The sequence below is a fragment of the Emys orbicularis genome, chromosome 7, assembly GCF_028017835.1.
Source record: "Emys orbicularis isolate rEmyOrb1 chromosome 7, rEmyOrb1.hap1, whole genome shotgun sequence".
Classification (NCBI taxonomy): Eukaryota; Metazoa; Chordata; order Testudines; family Emydidae; genus Emys; species Emys orbicularis.
Genome location: NC_088689.1, coordinates 84355994 through 84368359, shown reverse-complemented (window position 1 = coordinate 84368359; position 12366 = coordinate 84355994). Strand labels below are relative to the sequence as shown.

General features: G+C 46.6%; 1 protein-coding gene across 1 annotated transcript in view; it reads left to right on the top strand.

The window, feature by feature from the left end:
* Nucleotides 1-12366, top strand: part of DOCK3 (dedicator of cytokinesis 3) — a 611447-nt gene that overhangs the window by 564990 nt on the left and 34091 nt on the right. The window contains exons 40-44 of the mRNA XM_065408097.1: nucleotides 5345-5486; nucleotides 6900-7066; nucleotides 7631-7717; nucleotides 8223-8402; nucleotides 9686-9769. Coding sequence (XP_065264169.1) covers nucleotides 5345-5486; nucleotides 6900-7066; nucleotides 7631-7717; nucleotides 8223-8402; nucleotides 9686-9769 — 660 coding nt within the window. The remainder of the gene's footprint in view (nucleotides 1-5344; nucleotides 5487-6899; nucleotides 7067-7630; nucleotides 7718-8222; nucleotides 8403-9685; nucleotides 9770-12366) is intronic.

Here is a 12366-nt window from a genome sequence, read left to right as displayed (position 1 = left end):
CTATCCTGATTCCATTCAAATCATGCTGAGGTTACACCATTGACTTCAGAGGATTCAACCCTTTATCTATGTTCATTTTTGAAAACAACAATACATTAATTTTGCTTGCGAAAAAGAGATTCTGCATTTCAGGACAAAACCTGTTGCTCCTTACTCTGTCAACTTGGTTAAAAGAATTTAAAACATATTTGGACCTGCTGTGGATTAATTTACATCTTTAATGGGACAAAAGAGGAAACTAGATTATTAGGGTATGTCTACACTACGAGAGTAGTTCGATTTTACTTAAATCGAATATGTGGAATCGATATTACAAAGTCGAACGTGTGTATCCACACTAAGGACAGTAATTCGACTTTGTGAGTCCACACTAACGGGGCAAGCGTCGACATTGGAAGCGGTGCACTGTGGGCAGCTATCCCACAGTTCCCGCAGTCCCCGCTGCCCATTGGAATTCTGGGTCGAGCCCCCAATGCCTGCTGGGGAAAAAAATGTGTTGAGGGTGGTTTTGGGTAATCCAACCGTCACTCCCGCCCTCCCTCCCTGAAAGCGCCGGCTCTGTGCTGCGTGGCTCTGTGATCCAGGATAAGGACCGCTGCATAAGATCTCTAACCGCCCTCCCCCGCCACAAAGTCACATAGCCCCCCCCCTCCCCCCCCGAACATGAAAACCACCTCCCAGACTGACCAGGATAACTAGTGACTGCAATGTGTGTGTGCCCTACTGCTGAACCTGCCCCCGCGTCTGTACCCTGGTAAATGTGACTGTCCTGTCCAATTACCAACCCCCTTCCCCCCCTTCAAACAGACTCTCCTCTAAAAGAACATGATGGAAACAGTAATTAACAGAAACGTATTTTTTATTAGCAACTACACATGAAACTGGGGGATGAAACTGGGACGGGGGCTTGGGTGAGGCGGGAAGGAAAGGACTTATCAAATTTTGGGGAATGAGAGCCTTCTGGTACTTGAGCAGTCTGCAGGGGTGGAGTGAGAGTTTTCACGGACTCTGCCGCCCCTCCTTCTTTGGACTTTGGGTGAAGGGGGTATGGGACTTTGTGGCGGGGGAGGGCGATTAGAGATAGACTGCAGCGGGGCTCTGTCCTCCTGCCTCCGGTCCTGCAGAACATCCACAAGGCGCCAGAGCGTGTCCGTTTGCTCCCTCATTAGTCCAAGCAGCGTTTGAGTCGCCTGCTGGTCTTCCTGCCGCCACCTCTCCTCCCGTTCAATGTGTGATCAGTGGATTTGGGACAAGTTCTCCCTCCACTGGGTCTGCTGGGCTGCCTGGGCTCGGGAGCAGACCATAAGTTCCGAGAACATGTCCTCCCGTGTCCTCTTCTTCCTACGCCTAATCTGCGCTAGCCTCTGGGAGTGTGATGCCAGGGTAGGTCGGGAGACAGTCGCAGCTGTGGGATGGGAAAAAGGGAGTGAATTCCTCAGAAAGATAAAAATTTTTGTGAACAAAGAACATAGTCTTTCTCTGTGAACAAGACCATGCACAGCACCTATCACATGCGCACTCAGGACAAGGTCGAATTTTCGGCTTTCGCATTCAGTGCCTGGGGTCTTGCAGTGCAGATCAGACAAGCGGGGCAGGACAGCGGAATTTGGGTAGCAGGCCGACATGGTAAGCCGTAGACTTGTGGCTGCTTAAAACTTTAATAATAGCACTGCCCTCCTTTCACGTTCAAAGCAATGCCAGTCCCTGCTGCCAGCAATCCGGCAAGCATGAACTCTGCCCCGTCCCACCCCCTCGCGGCTGTCCCAGGGAAAGATCCCTGTATGCTGCCCCTCTCCCGCCTCCACCGCGTGGCTGTAAACCGCCGGTTACAGTTCTGTAAAGGAACAGGCAAGCAGTCCCAATACTAACATTCCCCTACCTAATTCAAAGCAGGTCACCATGAGCGACATCACTCTGATGAGGATTTCAGAGACCGAGAAAGAAAGGATGCTTCGGGAAAGCCTGCAAAGACCAGGGCCGTATGCCGCCATGCTCTGCAAGGCAATGATCCCCGAGTACTTGCTTGTCTCCTGGCGCGGAAACGTTTCCTACCACGGAGGACCCAATAAGGCTGCTCTCCCCAGGAACCTGATGCAAAGGCTTTCCAATTACTTCCAGGAGAGCTTCGTGGAGATGTCCCAGGAGGATTTCTGCTCTATCCCCGGACATATAGACCGGATTTTACTGTAGCTGCACTGGCAGGGACTAAACAGTAGAGCGCCTAGGGCAAACCAATCATGCTAAAGCGGACATTGTTCGATTTTTTTCCAGTAGTTGCACTGCCAAGGACTGAAACGTTAAGCGCCTAGGGCAAAGTAATCATGAAAAACCCATTGTTAATATTGTTAATATTCCTGTTCTGTTAAAAATAAATGTTTACATGTTTAAAACACTTACCGACTGATCCTTCCCCTGATTCTGTGTCCGGGTTAACGCCTGGGGACGGTTGGTAGGGGATCTCTGTAAGGGTGATGAAGAGATCCTGGCTGTCGGGGAAATCAGCGTTGTAAGCGCTGTCGACTGCCTCGTCCTCCTCATCTCCTTCCTCATCTTCCCCGTCCGCTAACATGTCCGAGGAACCGGCCGTGGACAATATCCCATCCTCAGAGTCCACGGTCAGTGGTGGGGTAGTGGTGGCGGCCGCACCTAGGATGGAATGCAGTGCCTCGTAGAAACGGGATGTCTGGGGCTGGGATCCAGAGCGTCCGTTTGCCTCTTTGGTCTTCTGGTAGCCTTGTCTCAGCTCCTTGATTTTCACGCAGCACTGCGTTGCATCCCGGCTGTATCCTCTCTCTGCCATGGCTTTTGAGATCTTCTCATAGATCTTTGCATTCCGTCTTTTCGATCGCAGCTCGGAAAGCAAGGACTCATCGCCCCACACAGCGATCAGATCCAAGACTTCCCGATCAGTCCATGCTGGGGCCCTCTTTTTATTCTGAGATTGCATGGCCATCTCTGCTGGAGAGCTCTGCATCGTTGCCAGTGCTGCTGAGCTCGCCACGATGTCCAAACAGGAAATGAGATTCAAACTGCCCAGACAGGAAAAGGAATTCAAATTTTCCCGGGGCTTTTCCTGTGTGGCTGGTCAGAGCATCCGAGCTCGGACTGCTGTCCAGAGCGTCAACAGAGTGGTGCATTGTGGGATAGCTCCCGGAGCTATTACCGTCGATTTCCATCCACACCTAGCCTAATTCGACATGGCCATGTCGAATTTAGCGCTACTCCCCTCGTTGGGGAGGAGTACAGAAGTCGAATTTAAGAGACCTCTATGTCGAACTAAATAGCTTTGTTGTGTGGACAGGTGCAGAGTTAATTCGATGTAACGCTGCTAAATTCGACATAAACTCCTAGTGTAGACCAGGCCTTAGTAAAATATGTCTTACTTCCAATAGTTACTCTAAACCAGTGGTTCCCAAACTTGTTCCGCCGCTTGTGCAGGGAAAGCCCCTGGCGGGGTGGGCCGGGCCGGTTTGTGTACCTGCCGCGTCCGCAGGTTCGGCCGATCGCAGCTCCCAGTGGCCGCAGTTCGCTGCTCCGGGCCCCGGTTCGCTGCTCCGGGCCAATGGGAGCTGCTGGAAGCGGTGCGGCGGAACAAGTTTGGGAACCACTGCTCTAAATAGTTGTTTCAGTCCAAGTTCCAACAGTGAGTACATCTTGGAGGCTGAGTTGTGGATTCCTATGTTTGATGGCATCCATATTATAGATAGATGTAAAGTTAAACATTGTAAATAATTAATAGTAATAATGTATAATTAAGTAGTTAAATCTTTTAAAGATGTTTTCAAAACTTTATCATTTATAATTTTTATTTTTATGTAATGTAACCCTTCTGCCCATCTAAGTTGGCAGCAACAAGGGCCGGGTTCTGTATCTAGGGGTTCCGTTTCAATAACGCAATGCAAAAGCGTCTCGAGCCCCCACCCAGTGACCTGGGACAATTACATACCACCCCCTCGGTGCCTCTAAGAGGCAATACTTCCCCTCTCGCAAGCACGGAGTCTGAGTGTAGCAGAAAATGTTTAATAACATGAGGTAAACGACATCAGCATTAAATTGGAAAAACACCACAAACAGGATTCATAACACAACCCATGAGCAAAAAACCCACCCCAGCAAATTGGGCTGTGTCCTTTCCCTTTGGTTCTTGAATCCAGCAACCCAAAAATCACCCAGAGTCCCCAAAGTTCAACAGCCCCAAAGTCTCTTGGGTCCAGCAACCACCTAAAGTCCCAAAAGTCCAACAAACCCCAAAGTCTCTGTCCCTGGTCAGTGCAGCCCCAGAGTAAAAGGGGGGGGCATGCAGGGTGTTAAGGGGCACCTTACGTGATCCTAGGCCGGCCGGCCGTCTCTCCGTGGGGTTCCGCCGCAGCCTTCACCACGAGCCAGTCCACTTCCTGCCGTCCCACGAACTGCTCCGCTCTACAAGCTGCTCCGCTCCGCTCACCGACCTGTGAGCCGCTCCAGCCGTCCCCGCAAACAGCTCCGCTCACCGTTCCTTGGGCCGCTCCAACCGGCCCCGCAGGGCTCCGCACCGCTCACTGCTCCTCCAGTCGTCCCCACAAATTGCTCCGCCGGCTGCTTAGCAATATAGCTTCAGGCTCCCCCACTAGTTAACACAGTGATCTCAGCTCTTAATAACTTTAGCTCTTTTGTGATTTCAGCTCTTAGCAATTTCAGCTCATAGTAGGGGAGCCCCAGTGCGGGTGCACCATTGGCCCAAAGTGAATTCAGCTCAGCAGCCTGTAACTAGACTCCTAATGGAATCAAAGTTAGCTCTGACATTCAACAGTGGAGAGAGGAGGTAGTACAATTGGTGTTTCAAACCCTCAGAGGGGGCCCATGCCATCAGGTACAAATACCTGTCCCCATCCTCTCTCAATTCACTGGGTTTTGTAAACCATGCCCCTTGTCAAGCAAGTGCTACTTAGGTAATGGTGAAGGACTCACTCAGTCCTTCTGTCATACAACAGTTCCACTGGCCTTGATTCACAGAATCAGGGTAACAAAACTTTATTCTTCCTGCCCCAATAACAGAGAAACTGGGGATCCCACACCAGCCAAAGTAACCACTTTCAGTTGCTGCTGTTTCATGCCAGGCGAGTGGGTGTGCCTATGCAAACAAGATCAGCCCCTGGAGTTCTTTTCCACACTCGCCATAATTCACCACCAGATGTCAGGGTAGAGCTCATCCTGACTCTGCTTACAGTAATAAAACAAAAATTTTAAAATATATAGATTTGTGCCTGTTATTATGTATGAAGAAGACCTCTTCCAATTAAACAGCAAGGAAGGCAAAGAGAATGGTTTAGGGATTCAGTGGTTTTCATGCCTGTTTGTTTTGCAGAACAAGGAGTATGTATGTCGAGGCCATGACTACGAAAGGCTGGAGACCTTCCAACAAAGAATGCTGAGTGAGTTCCCACAAGCCATTGCAATGCAGCACCCAAACCATCCAGATGACACCATTTTGCAATGTGATGCTCAGTGTATCCTTTCATAAAGGCAGCCTAATGTTAATCAAACTGTTGTAGGACACAGAGTGTAGGGAAAGGAAAACGATTTCATTTTAGAAGATCTTGGTTCATCTCTGGCTTTAGTGATAGGTGTCATGATTTTCATCATCTCCAACTTGTGTTTAGTGGATATTTATCTACATCACTGCACACCAGTTGGACATAATTGTCACTTTTGCTTAGGGAATACTCCAGGTCATGGCTGATATACATTTTCAGGACTGTGTGGGAAGACGTGCACAGGGCCCAGTCTGGTCCGTGACACTCGCTCCCTTACTGAACATTACATTTCACCAGACATCCACCCAGCTACCTTCTGCAATTCCCCAAGAGAGAACTGTGCAATTAGATTCATACCTATTCTCGACATACTTTCCATTTTGTTTGTTTTTCACTTCACCTTCCTTTTACATTGCACATTCCTTTCCATCCAGACTATCTGCCTCTTTTATGCAGTACATCAGACTTTGAGTCCACTTCATCCCATTGATACTAATCTGCATTGTGAATTTAAATGCAGACAACAAAAGTAATATTGCTGTGCAGTATCTGAGGACTAGACCACATGGCATTTGTTTGAGAATGTGACATTTTAGGTGAGATGGGAGGGGAAGATTGCGCGCTGGCTCCTATTTCACTAGTTACAATAATGAACAGTACTTTGACTTTACTAACTAATAGCCTCAAGTTAAATTTACCAAGAGTAGAATGGTCAGTATTTCCCACTCCTACTGCTGCCTTCCATCCCTGACAGAACCCACTTTTTCCTTGCTGTGTGATGCTGAAACATCAAATAACAAGGGTTTGTTTTGGGTTGTGATCATTTGGGTTTTCTTTGCTTTGCTTTCTAATGCCTTGTCTAGACACAAGTTACATGAGTTTAATTAAATCAGTTTCTAAACTGATTTTGTTAAATCAGTACAACCTGTGCATGTAGACAAAGCCTAAGTAAAGGCCAGATTTTCAAAGGTATTTAGGTGCTGAAAGATGCAGCCCAGATGCCTAGTAGGGTTTACAGAAGTGCCTAAGCAAGTTAGACGCCTATCTTCCTTTATCATCAATGGGAATCAACTGCTTAGGCACTTTAGCAAATCCCATTAGGTGCATATTCGGTTGCCTAAATGCCTTTGAAAACCTGGCCTGAAGTTCCTACAACACTGTAGGGTCCCCTGGCTCTGGAGATGCGAGCCCAATGAGTTGCTGCTACCTTTGAAGCAGAAGTAAAAAGGAGAGGTGTGTAATGGAAGGAAAAGGGAAGCATGGATTTCACACTTTCTCCATCATTTTTCTTTTGGTAACATGTGACATCCCTAAGGGAGTCACGTTTTGTCTCATTGTTTTCTTATTTGATGCCTCCGTGTGTTTCTTTGACTCCTCATTTTGCAGATTTACAGATATATGCAGTGACTCCCATCCCAGACAATATTGATGTGCTACAAATGGAACGTGTGCCTGATCGTATAAAGAGCTTTTATCGCGTCAACAACATCAGGAAATTCCGCTATGATAGGCCTTTCCACAAAGGTCCAAAGGACAAAGAGAATGAATTTAAGGTAGGAGCACTCAGTAATAGTAACTAAATTTTAATCTTTCCAGGGCAGGTAGTGTCTTCCTTTTCTGCATTTGTACAGTGCATCACACAATGGGGCCCTAATCCTAATTTGGTGCTGCAAGATGTTGTTTTAATTCAAATAAAATGCAGGACTGTTGAGCCCAATGGTTGCACACCTGGTATAAGTAAAGCCTACTCTGTTTAAAAGGTACTTGTGGCAGTGCCATGGAGAGGGATTCTGAAGCAATGGGGCTTGCTCTGTTGATTGACATATTACTCAAAATGCTTTCTTAGTTCCCTGCTAATTGATATTAGACCTAGGGTCTGAGGTCTAGAAACTAACTGAAAAGTGTGATGCATTGCTTTAAAGCACACTGAGTTTTTTTCTTTGTGTTTAAATGTAAAGCAAACTTCAGTTTCATGTTACATTCCATTGTGGAATACATAATATCTGCTCAGAGTATTAATGCACTCTTCTATTCAGCAACTCCTGAACAACTGCAGTGAGAATAAGAGTGTACAGATCCTGATTCACTGGATCCCCCATTTACTGTATTCTTTGCAGAGCTTGTGGATTGAACGTACCACTCTGACACTGACTCACAGTTTACCTGGGATCTCCCGGTGGTTTGAAGTGGAGAGAAGAGAGCTGGTAACATTTGTTATACTTGTAACTGGGATTTGAATGGATAGTTTCTTCAGAATGAAGGATGGGCAATTTAAAGTCTCTTGGCTGGGTCTTGCAGTTGAAAAAAAATCATGCTTCACTGGTGGCTATTGCAGAATCCATTCCCAAAGCCAAAATAATTGCTAAACATAACAAGAGGAGCAGTGTGAAGGGAACAGAGCAGTCAGAGTAAGTGCCAGTGAGGTGCGATTCTGAATCTTGACAGCATCTTCAGTCAGTTATTCAGAGACATGTGACAGCTATTGTAACTGCTAAGATGAGTGCGCAGTGAGGTGAACTGAGATGTATTGCTGACACACAGTAAAACTGTTGTGAAAAGCCATCATAACAAAATGGTTAGCTAGTCTGCACATCAGAAAAAAATCGGAGTGCTCATCAAGCAGTAGTAGGAATTGGTTTCATAGTAAGGAAGGGAACATGGTGGCAGTGAGGTGTCCGTGGCATTAAACTATTCTTTGTTGCCTTGTAGGTCGAGGTGAGCCCTTTGGAAAATGCCATTCAAGTTGTTGAGAACAAAAACCAGGAGCTGAGGACATTGATAAGCCAGTATCAGCACAAGCAAATGCATGGCAACATTAACCTGCTCAGCATGTGTCTGAATGGAGTGATTGATGCAGCTGTGAATGGTGGCATAGCACGGTACCAGGAGGTAAGCAAGGACTGTACCTCTGAGTTTAGTATCAACCTGTTAGCAACTCTTTCCAAGTAGCATTTCTCCTCCTGTGTTGAAAAGAGCATGACATAATAAAAAGTCAAATATAAGAAATTACCCCTTTGTGCCCAGTTTTCATATTTGTGATCTAAACAGGATGCTGAAATCCCATGTTTAGTTGTTTATATATCAGCACTTGGACATGTAAATCCTGTTGTATGTAGCTAAGTGTTGATGTGAATGTCCAGATATGGGTTCTGGATGTCCTGTTTAGATGGCCACAGTTGAAAACTCAGCTTCTCAAGTGTGAATTCTGATTGACACAGCAAAGCTGATCTTGCATGTACAATAGTGAAACAGGCAGTTTATATGCTGCTACATTGTAAACACATTTTGCAAAGCAGGCAGTGGGAATCGCTTTCTGTGCTGATGGAGACTGAATGTGATGAGGTTCCTGCTGAGGGAAAGTTGCTGGCTGGCACTTCCAAAGAGTTGTCTTTGCCAGACCGTGTCCAGTATAGTCTTAGTCCTAAGGGGACCTAATGTGCTGTTTCCTTCACCAGGAGTCAGTTAAAGATGTATGTTGCAAACAGGGCCAACGAGAGGGGAGGGAAGCCGGTACAAATTACCGGGGCCCGGCAGTCCGGAAGGGGGCCTGGGGCCCGGCTTCCCCCCCTCTCGTCGGCCCTGTTTAGCCAGTCCGCCCTTGCTGGGGGGCCTGAAAAAAAATTTTCACCGGGGCCCGAACCCGCTCTCAGCAGCCCTGGTTACAAAAGGGAGCTACAGGGACACATACTGAAAAATTATGATTCTGGTCCACATTTTTGGGTTGTGTGTGCCCTGCAGAGAAGCATAGAAAAAACTTTTCATCCCTTACATTATTTACTACTTTAGTCACTCATTTCCTACAGTTTCTTGAGATACTTAAATGAAAGAAGCTATATAAAATTCAAGTAATGGGCTTAATGATAGTGCTCTGCACTGTCATGTGGGGAGATTTGATTAGATTCATGATCCTTTGGAGCTGGGAGGGAATACCTTATGCTACTCAACAGTGATCCCTTTGACTAATTGAGCAGAATTATCTAGGCAGCTAAAATTGTGGTACTGTAGCTTCACCTGGGTCCCAAAATACTAGAAGAGATCAGTTAAATGGACTTTTCTGTTTGCTAAGTGTACTTGGATCCCCTAGGATTTCTGTTCCTTCTTCTCTCCCTCTTTGACATATGGTCATAATGAAATGTTTCCTAATAAGGACATGATTTGTCTTTCTCCCACAGGCCTTTTTTGATAAAGATTATATCACCAAGCACCCTGGAGATGCAGAAAAAATCACACAGCTCAAAGAGCTCATGCAGGAACAGGTACTGCAGTGCTTTTAAAGATGAAGGAAGAATGCTGTGATAGTGTGTGGATTTCTCAGCAATCATTTTGCAAACCCAGAGCTAAATAATTCATTCAGAAGCAAAGAAACACAAGAGCTTTGCAGTATATTTAAAACATAGGGAAGTGAGAAGGCCAATGAATTAATAATGCACTAGCCTTTCACCTCTATAGACCTGAGTTGAAGCCTGATTTAGATAACAAATTAAATGAGTGTGGCTTCTCCTTTTATTAAGCAATGTATGTCTTTCTACATTACAAAACTACCCAGCATTTTGGGACAATTAGCAACCTCTTCTCAGTGGAGTCTCAGGGTAGACATAGTAAGGGTGGCACATGGATGACCGAGGTATGGTGGCAGAACCATGTGAGAAAGCATATACAGAGCCTACTTGCAGGGCCGGCTCCAGCTTTTTTGCCACCCCAAGCGGCAAAGCAGATAGATAGATAGATAGATAGATAGATATAGATATAAAGCCGATCGGTGGCACTTCGGCGGCAGCTCAAAGAGGAAGAGAGGGACTGAGGGACCTGCCGCCGAAGACCCAGACGTGCTGCCCCTTTCCATTGGCCGCCCCAAGCACCTGCTTCCTTCGCTGGTGCCTGGAGCCGGCCCTGCCTACTTGCACTATCCCTGACTCTATCCAGTGTTCTCAGTGTCTCACTTGCACAAACATATCAAATCTCACCAGATAGGTTGTAAATCAGTGATGTGATGAGAAAGAAAAGTCATATCACTGTTAAAAGAATGATTAGCAAAACATTTACCCCCTCCCATAACACAAGAGCCAGGGGTCACCGAATGAAATTAATAGGTAACAAATTAAAAACAAACAAAAGGAAGTACTTCTTCACACAATGAACAGTCCACCTGTAGAACTCATTGCCAGGGGATGTTGTGAAGGCCAAAACTATAACAGGATTCAAAAAAGAATTAGATAAGCTCGTGGAGGATAAGTCCATCAATGGCTGTTAGCCGAGATGGTCTGGGGTGCAACCCCATGACCTGGATGTCCTAAGCCTCTGACTGCCAGAAGCTGGGAGTGGACAACAAGGGATGGATCACTTGAGGATTACCCTATTCTGTTCATTCCCTCTGAAGCATCTGGCATTGGCCACTGTTGGAAGACAGGATACTGGGCTAGATGGACCATTGGTCTGACCAGGTATGGTCATTCTTAAGCTATATTCAAAAAGTCTGTCCAAGTTTGAATGGAGTTTGAGGATTATTCAGCAGAGGTAGCATAGACTTTGAGGGTCACTTAATCCCTGTGTATCTCAGATTTTCCATCTGCAAAATAAGGTTAATGGTTATTTTACCAATACTCAGAGGGAGTCGTGAGGATCAATTAGCTACTACTTGTACATGATGTAAAGTATATAAATGCTAAGTATTATTATTAAGTATTACTGTGCTCTCTTATCTGAGAGTGTATATAACCCTACTCACTATTATATTTATGACCTTTAAAAATGGGACCTTTATGAATAAATAAATGAGCAATAGAGAGCCAACGGTTAGTAGTGTACATGCAGCTTTGCCACTATTCAGATTAATTGTAGACAATTCCCCTACAAATCTCCATTAGCAACTTTGATCCCTTGTCTGACATTATGTGAAGATATGGAGAAAGGGAATTTCCTGTGTCACAAAGAACTGTCGGAGTGAGGACTCAACACTGTTTGCACTGCAGAGTTGTGACGGGGCAGGACTCACCGGTGCGGCGCCTCCTGCTGGTCGTCCTGGGAATTAGCTCTTCCAGCCCAGAGCGCCCTCTGCAGGCCGGTGTCTTGCCTGCCGCTGGCCCCCGTGTCCCTCCCGGACCCCGGTGCTCCTCTACATCAGGGTTCTGCCCCCAGCAGTAACCCCCAATCTGGGCCTCCGCACCCAGGGGGACCCCCAACCCTCTATTCCCACCTTGCCTCAGTGGCTAGTGCCAGTCACCATCTAGCCCCCGCTCCCTGGGGCAGACTGCAGTCTATAAACCAGTCATCATCAGCAAGGGGGGTTGGACCTCTTGGTGCCTCTTCCTATCTCTGGGCTGCCCCTCTGCAGCCCCAGTACCTTTTGTAGGCCTTTAACAAGGCCTGCAGCCTTGGATTTTACTAGGCTGGAGCTCCCCAGCTCCCTCTGCCCTTCCCCAGCACTGCTCCGCCCTAGGTACCCTGCTCAGCTCCCAGGCAGCCAGGTCCTTCTCTCTCAGAAGCTAGAGAGAGAGTCTCCCTAGCTTCTGGCCCATAGCCCTCTTATAAGGGCCAGCTGGGCCCTGATTGAGCTGGCCACAGCTGTGGTCAGCTATCCAGTCAGCTTCCCCAGCTGTTCTTAATCCCTTTCCCTGCCGCAGCCCTCTCCTGCTTTTAACCACTTTTCTGCGGGAGTGGGGCAGCCGCCCCACTACAAGAGTGAATCAATTTTGTCATTTTTTTATTGTTCTCTCTTGCAACTGTAAATCCAACATGTCACAAATGTGGTTGTCTCATACTTAAAATGTATGTTAAACACATACTTGTCAGCTTTCTTATGTTTACTAATTTTCAGCAATCTTGCAAATGAACAATAGACTATTTTACAGATCTC